The sequence below is a fragment of the Podarcis cretensis genome, assembly GCF_951804945.1.
Source record: "Podarcis cretensis genome assembly, chromosome: 7".
Lineage (NCBI taxonomy): Eukaryota > Metazoa > Chordata > Lepidosauria > Squamata > Lacertidae > Podarcis > Podarcis cretensis.
In genome coordinates, this window is record NC_137176.1 from 67,936,332 (window position 1) to 67,954,591 (window position 18,260).

At 42.0% G+C, this 18,260-nt stretch overlaps 2 protein-coding genes across 2 annotated transcripts in view; both read right to left on the reverse strand.

Annotated features, from left to right (window-relative positions):
* RAD54B (RAD54 homolog B) overlaps positions 1-238 on the reverse strand; it is a 19,891-nt gene extending 19,653 nt beyond the window's left edge. Inside the window, exon 1 of the mRNA XM_079983910.1 lies at positions 221-238. The gene's annotated coding sequence lies outside the window, so the exon portion shown is untranslated. The remainder of the gene's footprint in view (positions 1-220) is intronic.
* On the reverse strand, positions 70-16,527 carry FSBP (fibrinogen silencer binding protein). The gene is made up of 3 exons (XM_079983911.1): positions 16,394-16,527; positions 12,489-12,923; positions 70-5,511 (listed from the first exon to the last, which is right to left on the reverse strand). Exons 2-3 carry the CDS (start codon positions 12,857-12,859, stop codon positions 4,983-4,985), a joined length of 900 nt encoding a protein of 299 aa, XP_079840037.1. The 5' UTR covers positions 12,860-12,923; positions 16,394-16,527; the 3' UTR covers positions 70-4,982.
* Positions 16,528-18,260: the final 1,733 nt, after the last annotated feature.

Here is an 18,260-nt window from a genome sequence, read left to right on the forward strand (position 1 = left end):
TATTTAAATATAACCCAGACAAGTCATTAATACCATCTAGTATCTCTTGTCCACATTGTAGCATAATTCTTTTTATTTATTTTTTTAAATGACCATACTGTATACTGAAAAATGCAATTCAAGCAATAAAATTTCAAGTACACTGGTTTCAGTGGGTCTACTCTGATAATAATCATGCTTTCTACAGTGGAGCAGAAACATGGTTTATTCTAGTACTCACTATCTACATAATTTGAACATCCTTGCCTGTGTAGAATGTGTGGGATTACCTTGGAAGAAGTCAGAAAGATTATTCATTTTTTAAGCATTTTAATATGCTATGCAGAAGCAATTCCATATAGACAAGCCAAAGACATTCTTGGAAGGGGAAGACATAATCTTTCCAAACCACATTACATAAACCCGATTTACATAAATGTAATTCATTCAATAATTTAAAGAGGAAACTAATAGTAGAGACCAATTTTAATAAGGGTTATTCAAAGGTAGTCATGTGTATCTAAATATTCATGTTCTGCCCATCCTGTCTACCAACTTCCTTTAGTGTAAATTAAAAAAGCAAAATTTCGAGAATTTAGTAATCTGGAGTCTAACTAAGCACACAAATGTTCCTTGATTTCCTAAAATCCCATTAACCTTATCATTTTGCACTAAAGTAGTTAGTAAGATCCCTGAGCAAGTGCTATCCATATCAGTATTTTTTTCTAACTCAAAAATATTTCAATATTTTTTTGCAGCACAGGGAAGGAAAGAAAGAATGGGATACTTGTGAACTTTATCTCTGGACTGCATCAGATATTTTATCCTATTCTAGTCCTGAGGTGCCGCCCACAGAGCAAGGCAGGTTGATTGCTGCAGCACCATGGAGAGCTCCTAATGAACAACGTGCTTGACAAGGGTTGGAGGTGAGCCTTTGCCTCCAAGTCCATCTTTATGATCCTCCACCTCTTTTATTGGAGCACTAGAGACTCTTAAAGGGCCAGCCCTTTGAGCTGAAGATAGGCACTTCTCCTTTGCTCCAGGTGTCCCATGCACTGTCAGACTGGTGGGGTAGCATAGGAGGCACTCAGTTTCTCAGGCCAGAATTAGCCGCCTCAGTTCTAGTTCTATGGCCCTGGTCCATGGGATCCAGTTTAGCGACTTCCTGCCAGTCAGCCTCATGATCAGTGAACCCCCTGATCCCAAACATGAGACCTGAGGCTCTGAAGCTAGGAATCTGGTCTAGCTTCTCAGACAGTGGCAGTATAGCCTTTGACTCGTTGTCCTGGTCACTGCTGGACTTCACGATTATGACAAGTTTTGTTTTCCACTTACCTCTCTAGGCACACTGTGTTCCAGAGACAAATATTTACATTATTCAGACAGAATAAAATGTTTTGAAAGAGTTGACGTCCCTTGCTCTTACAGTTGTAGGATCTACCGGGTTTTTATTTTCTCCAGCCCTATCTTCCAGTTGGTCGAGACCCTTATAATGGTGGCAATTAAAATCAAACACAGTCTTTGATATACTTGCTGAGAATATCTTTACCCTGCCTGACATTTTTCCTGATTTTCAATCCCTGTCCTCTCTTGCCTACTCATGAACCTCTGCTTTCACTTCAATGACTACTGAATAAACACTCAACATCAAAAAATATTCCACCCACGCGACCTGTCAGCCTCTTCACCAGGCTTTCAGGCTTTCAACACAACCACTGTTGAAGGTATGTGTAAAATAATGGATTTTGGAGGCAGGCTTCTGGAGATGCCATTACCATTTCTTCATTGTCATCTCTGGCCAGTCCAATTCCACAAGCTATTTTGTTAAAAACCTCTTCAGAAATTGTTCTTGGGGGAAAGTGAACATTGGTACTTACTGTGATAAGTTCCTTCTCTGTAGGAAGGAAGTGGGGTTGTCACTACCCACCTCTCCACTGGCAGGAAGTCAGACTTTTGATAGGGTACACCTGGTGGGCAGGGCAACCCCCTCATCAGTTCAATTTGTGCTTAAGCAGGTAACCTTATAGCCAAAAAATAAACAGGTGAAGAAGAGAAGACGACCCTAGTATGGGCTAAAGAGTAAGAGAAGAACAGGGGTGGGGGAGAGACAAGTGGAGGAACAGAGCAGGTGCGGAAAGAGGAGCCAGGAAAAACAAGCCAAAGAAGAACAAAGGAAAGTCCGGAACCATAGCTAGTCCAAGTAATATAAACACTGAAGCGCCTAATCAAATTCAACATGCTTTAAAGCATGTTATCAAACAGAAGGCAACCAAGCCAAGAACAGGTCCAAGTAAAAGGACTGAGGGCCATAATTCCAGCCATGAATCTGAAAGTCTGGAGTTTCTGCTTCAAAGCTTGCCTGAAGTTCCATTTATCCTTGCTTAATTGTCCTAGCAGCTAAGAAACAGCTGGAGCTCAGATGTTAAAACAATGAGGCTGAGTACGATCCAGGCAATGGTCATAAACTCCCTGCCCCTGCCTCTTCCCCCACACCCTCCCCAAATTGGCTGCAGAGGGTTGAGGGAAACCCCAGAACAGATTTAGGGGGCACATCAGTGCGTTTTTTCAGGGGGTATCCAAGAGTACGCAGTCCCAGCACCTCTTTTTTTGGTTGTTAATAAGTGTAGCACTTACTGTAACAACTTCATGGTAAGTATCGGCACTTATTTTTCTGGCGGGGGGGGGGGAGCACTGGGCACAGGGATACCAAGGGGGTGGGAAGGAAAGTTCCTGTGCTCATTTTAATAATGCAGTGGTTATGGTTATTTGTTCATTTATTATGTCAGCTATGTATATATTGCTTAACACCAGAGTTCTAAGCAATCAAGTTACAAAAGATAAAATCAGTTAAAATTAACCATAAAATCAGAAAATTTCTGATCTATAAAGATGTTAATTGCCGTAAGTAAGGAGTGGTGAAACATAATAATCTTTTAAATAAATATTTGCACTCTAAAGAGTTTTGAAGTTTATGGGAGTAGGGGGATACATATTTTGTCACCAGGTAGCTAGACTTATATATGCTACTGATCAAGATTACGGCAACTTCTCCAAAATATTTAATCAGTGATCTCTACACTCCTAAACTGTTTACAAGCTTTATTAAGGCCAATTTATTTCCAGGAATAAAGAGCTCATGAAAACAAAACAAAAAAACCCAGAAACACAGATTGGGGGTGGCGGCAGGGAGATTGAGAGTATTCAAGCAATGCTCCCTAAGTGTAGGTGAAGAAGGATAAAGGATGAAAGGACTAAACCAAACAAGATTACGTGGAAGTAATCTCTTTCCCTGCCTCTTATTTTACAGGGCGATATCCTTTGCACATATCAGAAATAGAAGAAGCTTTATCTAGGTGGCGGATGGCCCCCTGAAAGGAAGCCAAAATTCAAGAGTGTGTGTGCAGGAAACTGGTTCAACTGGAACTGTTAGGCAAGTAGAAGCTAGCAGCTTCAGAAACAGACAAATAATTAATTATTTCACACCTAAAACTCAGAAACATTTTAAAAAGCAGAGGAAGCTGCCTTCTATTGAGCTCTACCATTGGGCTATGGTACTTCCCCTTCAAAAGCCTACTCTCACTATTGTACTTTTATAATTACATTTTAGTATGTTCTGGCCCAGTTTGCATGTCCTAAGTAAGGGCTTGTCCACACTTACCTTTCCTCTGCTCATTCCAGACACGTTCTGCAATTTAAAACTCAGTGTCTGAGCACCTTTCCCCTGCCCCCTGGAGCTTTCCCTGCAAAAACCTGCTCTTCGAAGCTCAGTCAGAGGAACCGTCAATCCATGGAAAACCCAAATTGATTTTTGCTCCAATTCAACTTTAAAGAGCAGGTTTCCATGAGGAAATCTTGGGGCAAAAACAAAACCCTAAAACCGCTTGGACACAGAGCATTAAAGTGCAAATCTTTGATTGGAAGAGCAAGACAATAGGCAAGTATGGATAAGCCCTAAACCAGTGACCAGGAACTTTTGGTCTGCAAACCTAATTAGGACTGCTAGGACTTCCCATTTGGCCCTTGTGGCTATTTTAGCTAAGCCATGCTCAACTGCCCTACGCTTGACATCTTATGTGACTCTGGAAGGGGAGGCAGGATAGGTAAAGATGCATCTGGGCCAAAAGGCTTTGCTGATCGACTATTAGAAGTACCGCAGTGCTGCAATAAACCATAGTTACCATGAATATTGTGCATGCTTCACTTCTCCTTTATACCCAGTAGGAGCAACTAATTGTAATCCCTGGCAAAGCATTATGTGCGAACCTGGAATCATAGTTTCTTTTGCTCAAAACAAACCACAGTAGGTAAGCCAAGAACAAAACTTGCTTTAACAGTGTGGTGTGTCTGAAATGAAGATCCCTAGTTCAGATGTAACACTGACCCAGAGATCATGATTTGTTGCTTCTGTAGTCTAGAGGAGTAAGGAGGAGCCCTCTGCAGTGCACACACAAAAGTATTCCGTTACCTATGGCTTATTGTGATGTACGAATGCCACCATTATATCCACCCTTGTTCAGGTCAACATAGAAAGGAATTGCTGGTGAGATATTTCATTGACTTCATTTGAACTACAGCCATTTCCACAAGTTTTATGAAAGGAGGAAACAAAGATAGTATTTTTCTCCATTTTGCATATGTTTATTGACTCACAAATAAATGAGTATTTCAAAGGACAGATAAGAACTGATTCACCAAAAAATGAAAAAGAATAATATCAGCATATTTTACAACAGCTGTATAAGTTATCATTTGCTTTTGCTAACAGTCATGTGGTCATAAGATTTCAAAGGGGGTTTTTTTTAGTCTTAGATCTGGTTCTACTTTAAATCAGAAAACCTGGGAAGACCAGTGAGAAATGGCTTTAATTTTTTTGCAAATTTGCATGAGAAACAAAATGGAAAAAACATGCATACCCCTACCCCCAAAACTTGGGTAAATACTTCTTTTCTAGATCAAAAAGAATTGTGAAATAACCCTGGTTTTTAAGCAGAATTGCTAAATATTCAAAGATTGTTGAATTCGGGAAGATCCCTACGTAGTCGTATCGCCTTTAACTTTTCTACTTTAATTTTTGCTCTCAATAGCTCTTCTTCCAGCTGCTGCCTTCTTTTCAAGCCATCCCTTTTTTCTTGGATATAGAGCCCAATTTTCCTTTGATTTTCCAAAATGATGTGGTGCTCTTCTTTCAGCATTTGCAACATCTGGGGATCATATCCCCCACATGCCGGTCTAAATCGTTCTCCAGTTTCAAGCCTGAAAAATTCATCTCTTCTGGGGATGGGAGATGGAGACAACATTCTTATATCCACAGAAGACAGGGAAGTTGAAGGAGATCGCTCCATTCCATGGACCAAATGTTCTTCTTCTCTTTGCTCTAAGCTCTCCTGTGTTTGTAACTCTACAATCAGCGATGCAGGTGGCTTGACATCCTCCTCATCTTCATCCAGCTCCAGTGTGATAGCAGCAGGTTGGTGCTCCAACATTGACTGTGGTGAGCTGGTAGTAGCAACTATTTTTTTATCCGGTGTAGCACTAAAAACAGACAAATAATATTTTCATCATTAACAGAAAAGAAAAAGGATCTTCTTAGTCCACGAAAAAGGCAAAAACTCAACTTCTAAGGCAGCCTTCCCAACCTGGTGGCCTCTAGATGTTTTGGACTACAACTTTCATCAGCCCCAGCCAGCACATCTGGAAGATACCAGGTTGGGAAGGCTGTCCTAAACCACTTGTGAATTAACATTTGATACAAGACACTACCATTGTTCACATGTAGATTTGTCACTGAGAGGGGTACACATAGAGCATAAGGCTGTCTGACTTTGTCATATGATGAATAATAAAATCTAACTGAAAAAGTGAAGAAAGAAATACAGAGAAAAGGAGGAGTGTAGATTATTTTAAACATCAACATCATATTGACTGAATGAAAGGAGCAATAAAATCTCAAACCATTCCTGCCAGTATAGCTCTAAGGGCTTTGTATGGCTTCCTTTCCCGAGGGCCTGAATAATATTTTATCTCAAAGCATTTCTTTCTCCATCTATATTCCACACATCCTACAGCATTCCTTATTCAAAGTAAGTATCTTAGCACTTGAGTTCTGGGGGTCACAAGTGCTACTTGGCTTTAGTAGTCAGCAATTACCGTTTTTTTCGCTCCATAAGACACACTTTTTCCCTCCTAAAAAGTAAGGGGAAATGTTTGTGCGTCTTATGGAGCAAATGCAGGCGGGAGGCAGGCAGGAAAAGCCCCCAAGAGCCGCACTCACGCTCCTCGCGGCTCTTGCGGGCTTTTATGGGAGGTGGGGTAAGGGACAGTGGGCAGCCCCTCAGTCCCTTCCCCCACCTCCCAGAAAAGCCCCCAAGAGCCACACTCCCTTTCACAAGCTGCTTGGAGCGTGTGTGCGGCTCTTGGGGGCTTTTCCCCCGAGGAGGGAGAAGGGCAGCCCGTCAGTGATGGGCTGCCCTTCTCCCTCCTGGGGAAAAGCCTGTAAGCGCCACACACACTCCACGCGGCTCGTGAAAGGGAGCGCTGAGGAGAGCCTGGGATGCATACAGGCTCTGCTCAGCGCTCCCTTTAAAAATATATTTTTATTGCATTCCCCCTCTAAAAACTAGGTGCATCTTATGGAGCGAAAAATACGGTATTTGTGGCTACTCCAACTCTTCACTTCTCAGGTTGTCTAGGGAGGTGGGGAGGGCCAGAGTAACTTGGTTACTTGGCACTGGGCTGGGAAGCACTTGGAAGTGGTGAGAAAGTTTCTAGCTGCTTCCAAATGTTCCCCAGTACAGTGCAAGGTAAGTGAATTAACCTACCCTTCAGAGGACCTGTGAGGTGGGCTCGAGATCAGCTTCTCAGCTTACTCCAGATTAGGTGAAATCCTGAAAGATTCTCTTGCTTTCACCTTTCCAGAGGACCTTGAAAGTATGGAGGAAGATATGGGAGAGACTACTGAAGATCATAGGATCATCAAACTGTGGAGCTGGAAGGGACCCCAAGGATCATTTAGTCCAACCCTCCACACAATGCAGGGATCTCAACTAAAGCATCGAAGACAGCTGGCCATCCAACCTCTGCTTAAAAACCTCCAATAAAGGAGAGGACTTCCTCTTTCCTTCTCCCTTCCACCAAATTACATATCTTCCCCCGCGCCCAAGTAGATCGGAGTATGGATTGGAGAGCCTAGCCTCACCAGAACCAGAGAGGATAGAAACTGTTGTGACTCAAGCCTGGAGATGGGGAATCTGTGACTGTCCAGATATTGTAGGACTCCCCTCCCTTATCAGACACAGCCAGCCAATGGTAAGGAAAGATGGGAGCTGTAGTCTAAAACCTGGAGGCTTTCTGTCCATGCAAAAAGTCCTTTAACAGGACAGCAAGCTGCTAAGCAGCTATAAAAGACATTGGACAGTCTGGTGAAGCACCAGGACCAACTTACCTATTTATCATTGTTTCTTAAGTATTTTTAAAACATCTATGAAAAACAAGATACAATACAGAGTAATGTTGGGGTGAACAGTCCGACCAAAATTCTGAAAGCTGGAAATATAATTTACTACATTAATAGAGATGAAGATGGGGCTGGAAATCTGCATTAATGTTCTCACAAAATGCCTTCAGTGTGTGCTAACTGGCTATCTTACAAAAACTAGCTTATATCAAAGATTCACATTTATATTATAAACATAAGAAAGAAGAATGCAAGTTTTCATCCACTAGTGTGGATTCAGAATTAGGAGAGACAGTTACCATGGCGGAATTGGTATTCAGAATCCGTCAGGCATCTGTTTAGTATGAGTCAGTTAAGTCAGTTTTAACAGAGCTTGGAATTGGTCATCAAATGCCAAATTAGATTCCTAACTCTGCACTGCCTCCAAATAAACCATATGCTGATCCACCCAGACTAAATCTGCTGTTACTAGTTTCATAAGGAAGTGACCGTCTTCGACAAGGGTATTGGGTAACAGCAGAATTCAATGGTGTGTTTCACTAGGGTGGCCCAACCCTATATTATTAGTCAGCTACCTGCAGAGCATGGGTGTTCTATAAAAACAGAGCATAGGTACTTGATTACTGTGCAAGTCCAGGGATGGAGCTGAAATCTGCTTTCGTAGGGGCAATGCAAGGAGTCTTAAGTATTAAAAGCATAAGAACCCTACTAGTCCAGGACCAAAGGTCTATCTAAACCAGCATCCTCTTTCCCCTAGTGGCAAACCAGGTACCTACAGGAAGCCCGAAAGAAGGATGTGAGAACAAGCATGCTGGTTCACAAACATGTCGCCTCTGATTCTGGGGGTAATGTACAGCCGTCATCACTAGTAGTCATTGACATCAATGTGTCTAGAGTTCCCTTTAAAGTCATCTAAGTTGGTGGCTTCTACCACATCTTGTGCAAACCAATAAATTCCATAGTTTAATTATGCACTGCATGAATAAGTATTCTGTTTACTCTGTCTTGGATCTACCACCTTCCAGTTCACTGGATGACCCCTCCCTAGTATTCAGAGAGAGAAGATTCTCCCTATCCACCTTCCCTACACCATGTGTAACTTTATATACCTCCTTAATGTCTCCCTTCTGCTAAACGAAACAGCTCCAAATCCTGGAACCTTTCTTCATAGAAGATTTACTCTCCAAGGCCTGCATACTTTTGGGAGAGAACCATTTGATACCCACTGGTTTTTTTAGGGGCTAACTGCATATTACAGGCAGTTGGAAATTAGCCAGGAGCCAGGAGCATTTTTGACTGGCCCAGGTCCAACTGCAGCCATGTGGAGATTTCTGGATGCAAGGCTGGCAACTGGGGAAAGCGAAATATCGCTTAGAGAAGGCTCTGGAGTATTTTCCTCAAAGCTTGAATTCATTTTATTCTGGATTGTTTTATTTGATGTTTTAATGTGTTGCAAACTGCTTTGAGACTTGCCATTTAAAATATAAATAGGTATAAAAATGTAATTAATAAATATAAAAAACCCCATTGCAAAAGAAGGTGCCTGGACAGTCCATTGTGATGACCGTAACCTAAGTTTAAGATGCCATTTGGCGATTAGATTATATATCTGAGTTTCTAACTCTTGACTACTGGTAAACAAAGGCCTGATTCTTGACTATGCAAGAAAAACTGCTGGGCTGGGGTTTGAGAGACGTTGCACCAGGAAGGCGCCTACCGCATTCCTCATCTGCCAGTTTAGGGCTCCAAAGTGAATCCCCCCATGGTTTCCCTGGACCACAGGGTTCACATCATTAACTTAGAGAGCACAAAGCCCAATACTTTTTGCCCCTTAAGCTAACTGGCCTCAAAAAGGCTGCCCTGAGCTTTCTAACTACTTGGCAAGAGGTAACAAAGCAACTCTAATAATTTTTCAAACACCTTTCAATTGAATTAAGCTATAATGATTTAATTGTAACTGCAGTTCAGGATACACAAAATGAAAAGAAAAAAAAACCCACAAAAGCACCGCTCAGGGTCATAACAGGCAACAGAGAATGGCAATGTCAGTCAAATGACACTGCACAATAGGCCAGCCCGTGGATATAGGAAAAATATGAGTCATATGGCTGCTTACGAATTGAACTCTTGTTATAAGCAATGTGAGCTTGGGGGGGGGGTAAATATATTAATCAGTAATATTAAGTTATGAATCTCCTTTTGCATGTGCCTCAAGGCAATTTACAAACAGCTCAAATTAGTTTCAAAAACAGTAAAAAGGAACACCTAAGGCAGCGACCTTTTCAACCTGCTGGAAAAACAAAAAATGCTGCTTGTCAAAACAAAAAATGTCTTCCATTATTTCTGGAAAGTACAGGTAGTGGGTGGGCAGCTCTGGTATCTCAATAGAGATACTTATTCCACAAAACAGTGGCAGCCGCACTGAAGGCCCTGCTTCAACTTACTGTGAAGCAGGCTTTTGATATTTGGGGGAAGAAAGTCTCCTGTAGAACGCAGGGAGTTACCAGGTACATAAGGGTTATGAAGGTTTCGCAAGCAACCTGATCCTGAGCCGAATAGGGCTCTATATGTTAGCACCAGAACATTGAACTTGGCTTGGTAGCAGACTAGCAACCAGTGAAAATGCAGTGGATAAGGTGTTAAATACTGGCAGTTGTTTGCTCTCACAAGCAACCGAGTTGCCACGTCCTACACTGGTTGAAGCCTCCAACACAACCTCAAATGTGCAGAGGACATTGCAGTACTCCAACCCTGAGGTTGCCAATGCATGAGTGGTCATAGCTGTTAAAAGGTCCTCCTAGCCACTGAGGACATCTGCGCCTCCAGTGACACCCTGAATGGCGCACCTGCTCCTTCAACGAGTCCAGTTTCCTGGACTCAACCACAGAGCCTCCATCATGCTATGATTTCAGACTCAGTTTATTACTCCACCACTTCATCCAGCCACTGGAGTATTTTAGAGAGATGAGGCAGAGCAGATTGTGTTTCTACTTCTCAATTGTGACTTTTGATTGGGAACTGGAAATTTGGAGCTATGCATCATTTTTATCTATCCCTGTTGGCCAACCCCATTCCATGACTCAATGGTCCTACGTATCAGGTTTCTGTTAATCAAATGGGAGGAAGAAATTAATGGTTTCCAGACAGCAGAGACTGACACGGAAACAATAGTCATGGGAAGCGGTGGAGAGATGAAGAGGCAGAACCTCGGTTGGTTGGGAGGATGGCCAATTTGGTCCACAAGTTCTCTCTTGAAAAAAAGGAATATATTATGTATAAAAAGGATTTAGAAAAGCTTTTCACTTAGATCCCAAACAACTACAAGGAAGTCAGTGTCATTCAGATTAATGAAACTTACTCCAACATAATATGGTCAGGATCAGGGGATTGTTTCTCCAACTGTAAGTGAACTGATGCTTTTGAAAAACATTTATTATTGAATAAAAAAAAAAACTCTTTCAGATTTCAATGGTCTTTAAGGTGCAAGCTATTAATGTTTTCAAAACATTTGTGTGCCACATTTGTGCTGCTCACCCAGCACCCAAAATGGCTTACACAATACAAAAATAAAATACAGCTAATTACAAATCCACCCATTTCCACTACTACAAAATTATTAAGCTACAAAAGAAACCTGCTGTATTGGCTAAGGGGTTAAAGGAAGAGTATATGACCACCCAAAAAGTGGCCCCATACTTCTGGCTTATGCTGACCATTTCAATCTACATCAGTATTGTGGAAATTATATACACACACCCTTCTAACATGCTATTACAGATTTATACATACAGTACTTAGATGGGAGTATGCCTGAGTGAACTCAACAGGGGCTTACTTCTGAGTAGAAAGATAAAGGATTGTGCTGAAAAAGTCCATTTTGACTACACCTTATTTACCCTAGGCAATACAGAATTATTTCACCAAAAGGCCCACCACCACATGTTATTTTTACAGCATCTGCCATGGTGGGATTTAGACAACTGTTACCATTCAGAGCAACCAGAGGCAGTACAAATCAAGGACTGGCCAGTGTGCACAAACATGCCAGTTTTCCCGGAAACTCAGATTAACATATTTGTTTTGCACAGTAAGTGACATGAATTTAAATGGCTTGCGACAGGAGTAAGGAAGAGAGCTTCTCGACTCCCCCTGGTTTTTAAAATGTCTGCATCCAGGCACAGGACAAATCTGGTCTGAGAAGCTTTTGAGCAGCCGTGTTTTGCAAGTCAGTTGTAGAGGGGGAGGGCGGCATAAGCAAAAGGCCCTGCAAGAAAGCTTGAAGACAGCCTGCCTGCTCTACGTCTGGCTCAAATCTAGAGAGGCTCCGATTTGATTCTACACTAAAAGGCTGCTGGAAAATATGAAGACTTTTGTGTGACTGCAGTGTTCCGATCTGTCTGCGCACGACCCCTGTAAATGCGCTCCATACCCTCTTTTTTGCAGTTTAAATTAGAGCATTAATTTGCATACTGGCCTCCGAGAATGTGATTGTTTAAAACAATCCATTTGCATTGTTTAAAAAGGCATGGTAGCATGCGAAGTAAAATCATTTAAAAGGTCTAAATTCAATCAAAATGTATTCCACCCTGAGAGATTAACATAATCCTTGACTGGGCACACTGTACTGAGAGAGGCTCCTTTGTTCTCCTGCTCGACTTTATGTAGATAGATATTATCCAAAACAGGCATCAGCTTCCGTATGCAGAGGCAAGTTGACCGCAGTACTACCTTAAATGTAGAACAGCCTTTTGCTTGGTCAGTGTTTGAATGCTATGCCTATTAAAAGGGGAGGGGTAAAAGTTGGAGCTCCTATTTCCCTTGGATTCTTTCTTAACCCTCACTTGCCAAGGGTCTGACAATAAGATCTTTTGAAATGCGGCTGGAAGTTGAACAGAAAAGTCAGTCACTGTTTAAAAATTAAAGAAGTAAAAAATAACCATAATCACAAGGTTTTAACTTTTCCCAAAGGCTAAGGCATGTAGCTCAAAAGGGGATGGCCAGAGAAGACAGGAGGCGCTATAGCGGCCATCCAGGCACAATGTAAAAGTCAACTTACCATGGCAGATTGCTCCTCTCCCTCAAGCACACGCTGGAAATCTGGGGGATCATCTCCACAACTTTCTTGGTTGGTTCAGAGATGTAGCTTTTATAATCAGAAAGGCTCTCTTTTTGCTGCAGTAGCTCCTGCTTGGCGTATTCCTTGAGCCTCTTGTACAAGGTGCGCAGGCCCTGCGCGGTGCGAGGAGGGCGGTCAGCTCCAATGGCATTGTAGTTATCGGCTATGATGTCCCAGCATTTGTTTTTCTCCACTATGACCGAGTGCTTGTTGGTGTGCTCTTCGAGAATCTTAACATACGGCTTGACAAGTTTCAGCAAATCGAGCTTTTCAGACAAGGTAAAATTCGAGGACCTGGCCTTCCCAACCATCGTTCTCTCCAGCTTGAAGAAGCAGTTCCTGAAACCACCACGCAGATCCTAGCTCTGCTCGGCTCTTTTTCACAAACAGAAAAAGATCAGGCTTAACTAGGCTTGTCTCATTTAGGCCCACGCCTACAAGGGAGGGTTTATTAAAATTCCTTCAGCTTAAGCTGACGCAGGTTCAGGAAATCTGCTTAAGCCAAGCCTGACCTACATAAGGCTTCAGATTGAAGGAGACGAGGAGAAGCAGGCAAAACACACACTTTTGTGTCAAGAGACCCATACATACACCGGATTGAAAACATAAAAGGTTTAAAGATTAGCACATTACCCTGCTAAATATTACCCAATTCATCCTGAGTTAACAAGCTCACGCACATCTCTTTGAGCTGACAAGAAACTGAAACTGCACAGAGGATTGGATTTATTCATGCCCAAGAAAGCAACAACTTTTTTTTTTTTGGTCATTTATTGATTGTTAAGCCGAACCACCACAGCAAAAGGAGAAATGAAAACAACAAACAGGGGGATTTAGGAGCAGGCGTGTGTAGAGAGATCCCTAACAGAGCCCCTGATCACGGCTCCCTAGCTGCTGTTCTCTCTGGCAGTATTTGCATAATGCTAGTCCTGCTGTCAATCAGGAATTGCATATCGCCTAGCTAGTTAGGTTTCACTCAGGCTCAGGCTTCACAGTAAAGCTAAGCTTCCCCAGCACTTTGCAGCTTGCCTCGGCTTCCCACGCACGCACACACTTTTTAAAGAGGCAGTCGCTCAAAAGAAGGAGTGCCATGAACAAAAGAGCTGGGGGGGGGGACGTTAACATCAAGTTCTTTTCCTATTCTGCCACCCCTTGCAGCTGTGCCGTTCTGTAATCTACCCATCTCACAGCATCCATGGTCACCATTCAGCAGGGTTGTGGCTAAAAAATAGCTCTCGGGAGTCAAGTAATAAACACAACATTCAATCAGGGCTCTGGATTCATTGTACTGTGTGGGCTTTTCATAACTTCCACCAAGAAGCTATTATTATGTTAAGAAACCCAACCATTGCACAAATGGAAAACATCAATTTTTAACTATTGTTTGCCCAAATCACACAGGTATTCGCACACAGTATTTTCTCTCTCCTCCTCTCATAAATTGTATAGTACTGTAAAAGGAAGTAGGAGAGGCTGTTGGATTTGGATTTGGAAAACCCACTCCATGAAGGTCACTCTCTAGCGTCAAAGCACCACATCTTGGCCTGGCCTCCTCCCTTCACCGGGTTGTTGTGAGAATAAAGTATGACATCCTGTAAGACAGCCATTCAGAATTCTTTCCTGCCCAAGGCAATATTTTAAGCCAAGGAAACTGAAAGAGACACACATCCAACAAATGAAAAGATCCCTATTTTAAAGCATCTTTATTCCTGTTCTCTATCTAACAAGTGTGTTTTGATTAAGACTTGAGACAGATTTGGGAAACATCTGGTTTTTTACATTTTCAAAAACAGGAGATCAGCCATTGTGCGGTTCTTTGTCCTTGATGCAACCTGAAACCGGCATAGCACCTCCTAGCCTAATCCAATTAAGTTTGCCATCTCCTCCTGCACTTCCATCTTAAAACAATGACCAAATCCAGACTGCCTGGCAACGACATCATCAGCCGAATTCCCTCCATCCCCCCAACTCATTTTGCTTTGCGTGCAGCCTGATGAAGATTTCTTGGAAGTTTGTTAACTATTGGACATTTTGCCCAAGTGTAAATTCTGAAACATTTCATATGGATCAGCATGGAACTTTCATGATTTATTTATAAAATGCAAATTGCCGCAACTGATTTGAATTGAAGATGGGGGGGGGACCCTAAGAGAACCAAAATGGACAGATCATTCCATTTGTAATTAGGATTTGTAAATCTTTACCCTGTTATCAAAGTCTGAGAAGATCTGAGGGAAGATTTAATCCAATTGCTACTTTAGCCCTAATAATTATGTGGAGGGAAGCCAAACAATAAACAGTTTTTTTAAAGTTAGCTATTTGGCGTGGGCAACTTCAAGCAAGGTTCACCCACAATTTGCCTGTTAATTATGTTTATACCTATGTTCATTGGCAATTTTATTAACTCATAGTTCAAGCAGAGCACCATGACCTCAGCTCTGAGCTCTCTGGAGCAGGGGTAGGCAACCTAAGGCCCGGTGGCTGGATGCGGCCCAATCGTCTTCTCAATCCAGCCCATAGACGGTCCGAGAATCAGTGTGTTTTTACATGAGTAGAATGTGTCCTTTTATTTAAAATGCATCTCTGGGTTATTTGTGGGGCATAAGAATTTGTTCATATTTTTTTTCAAAATATAGTCTGGCCCATCTGAGGGATGATGGACTGGCCTGTGGCTGAAAAAGGTTGCTGACCCCTGAGGAAGGGCAATATAAAAATATAATGAGAGCAAATAAAATAGCATGTGTATGAGTAAGGCGAATGTTCCATCCCCCACCTTTCATATATTATAGAATAGGGCAAAGGTAAAGAATCTCAGGCTGGGGGGGGGGGCGGGGGACAATCCAGACCTGCCCCCATCATACACCCTTTCCCAGACTACACCTCTTACTAACCCTGTTTCACAACCTCCTCAAATGTTTTTGTCTGGCTAGAGAGTCCCTGAAGTCTGGTAATTCCTGGCTGGAGAACAGAGAGGGTGGTATGGATGCAGAAGCAAGCCTATTGTATCCATTGATATGGCCCTGCCCACCAATGGCATGTGTCACCTGAAAGGTTGGCCAATAGTTAATGTAGCCCTTGGGCTGGAAAAAAACAGTTTCCACCTCTGAAATAGGGGAACCTCCTGTGGACTTGGAAGATACGATGTTTTATACATGTCTCTTCTTAGGTCAGTCCTATTCAATCAGGTAGAATTTCTAACCAGGTAAGTGGGAGTACAACTGTATCACAAACCATTCAAAGCAGCCAATTTAAAAACAGGGTCAGAAAAACAAATGTAACAATCCAACAAAAAGAGTGCCAGATAGGCTATTAAAAGAACCAGAAAACCAAATGGAACCAGAAAACCAGAAACAAGCATCATGCAGGTCAGAAACGTGCCTTAACAACAACAAAAAGGATCCTTCAAACAAAGTACAATTTATCAAAAGCAGCACGAACACCAAGCATCATAAAATTGGGCAAGTGGATAAACAAATCTGAAAGGGTATAATAAGGCAAGTGTGGGATCTGACAGGTTTTTAATTTATTCAAACGCATACCATCCTACTATGAAAAAATACAGCTCAACAAAAAGGGGGTAGATCACTGCCAGTTTTTAACTCTGAGTAGATCACAGTCTCTTGAGAGTTGGCCATCCCTGCTAATGGTTTTACTTCACCCCCAGAGGTGCACCCCCAGAGGTGAGAACCTGAAACACTGACAATATCATTGTTGAGAAAAAAACTCATCCTCAGCCAAATGCTCCCAAGCTCCTGACAGCTTTCCTTCATAAGCAATCTTTAAAACTGCTGTGCCCTATATTAAAACAGTCTACTAGGATAACATTCAAATGTTTGTTTTCTTACCTATTTTAGTTCTATATGGTGATTTCACTCCAGTTACAAAATGACAGTCATTATTATTATTTTTAGAGCAAAATTCTCCTTGATCAGATTTCACAGCCAGTGTAGAACTTAAGTCACAAGTTGTAGAACAGATGTTTACAGATGTTGAGCCATTCAGTTGTCCCTCATGTACCTACAATACATTGAAACAGTTTAGATTGTACACAACTTTTCATGCAACAGTATCAAAATAAGTGTGTAGCTTTTTCTTATTTAAATACAAGCTGAAGCCTGAAAAAAGTAGAAGTTCATATGATGGAGATAGCCCCAAGGAGGGAAGGAGGCACAGTGAGAAGCCTAGCTTGAACTATGCTCTCTCCACAATTTCCAAGCCAGTGGAGAGAGGTTTGTGTGCATTCCCTGGCCAAAACATAAGGATGAGGCTATCCTAGAAGTGCCTAATGGAGAACTTCTGGGACTGGGGCAGAGTTACTGGGAGCAGATATATTTCTCTAGCCATCCTTAAGAGAACTTTGGGGAAAGAACACATATGAAAACTGAAGTAGTGAGAGAAAGGCTTCTCTAGGACAGGAAGGCTAACATCGACCTTCTGCACATATGTACTTTGAAATAACATATGAATCTATTATTTGTGGCTCTATTCAGTACCAAGCATTGTGTTCACACAGCATCCCTAAGTTCCATATTAATATAAAGATACTGTACAAACCATGGAACAATCTTAACACACATGTAAAAGAACCAAGGCCTGGTCTGTGTGTTCTAGTATGCCAAAGGTAATAGTTTACCATGCACAAAGTGATCACTTCCACTTTGTTCATCCACTTGGGGAAAGTGGGTGCAGCAAACCAAAATCCCTGGCTTACCATTACATCCAAACTGGGAGTCATTGTTTATTTCGCTGGTAAACCTAGAAACTTTGGCTTCACATAGTGGTTTGCTTTGAATGAAACAAATCACAATCTCTAATTTGAATGTAACAGTAAGCCAGGGATTGTGTTTTTTTCTTCTACTGGCTAGAAGGGAGGAATGAAGTGGGAGACTTCTGCACGTTGACAGTAAACCATCAACTATTGTGACATGCAAACGCTGCCATTGCGTGAACCAGTTTCCACCGATGCCACTGATGTTTAGCTTTGGAGTCATTTTTCAGACAATTTGTCTATAGTTTTGCTTTCAGGACCCTTTTGCACATGGACTAACAGAGCAGAATGCAAAATTACAAGTAAACATGCATCTGGGCTGGACATGCATCTGGGTTTCCTGCTTGGCAGGGGGTTGGACTCGATGGCCCTTGTGGTCTCTTCCAACTCTATGATTCTATGATTCTAGGTTGCAAGTGGCAGCACACATGATTGCATACTCCCCCACCGAAAAATGAATAAATCCCTGCATACAGAAAGTTAAGTATCAGAGTGGAAGTAATACTGCCACTCCCTGACAGCTTGTCTTCTATATGGAAGGAGTTTGTGAGTGAAGCATCTGATCCTGTAAGCCCCTTATAGCCTAGACCAGAAAAACATATTGCCCCAGTGAGAATTAAGATTCCACGGAGTTTTGACATAGATTCTTCAAGTACAGTTTTCATTCAGTAATAATATTACACTTGCTTTCTTCCTCCCTTTTAATATTACCTCTGAGCCTGAGCATTCAGATTCTTTTTTCAGACGCAACATGTGGGTTTTTCCTGGAGGTATAAACCTTGGCTTTTTGACTGAATTTCCCATCAGTTGACTAGGAGCTGCTGATCGTCTCATGTTCGGTTCTGTTGGTCTGAAAAACAGCAAAAAGAAGAAGTTTGCTTTAAAAAGTGAGCCCTAGAGAAAGAATCTCTTAAATACTTCCCAGAACATATCCTATTCCTGTT

Coding starts and splice junctions, on each gene's coding strand:
- FSBP (XM_079983911.1), bottom strand. CDS start 12,859: ATGGTTGGGAAGGCCAGGTCCTCGAATTTTACCTTGTCTGAAAAGCTC. Junction 5,512..12,488: donor GAGAGGAGCAATCTGCCATG/GTAAGTTGACTT, acceptor GTCTGTTTTTAG/TGCTACACCGGATAAAAAAA.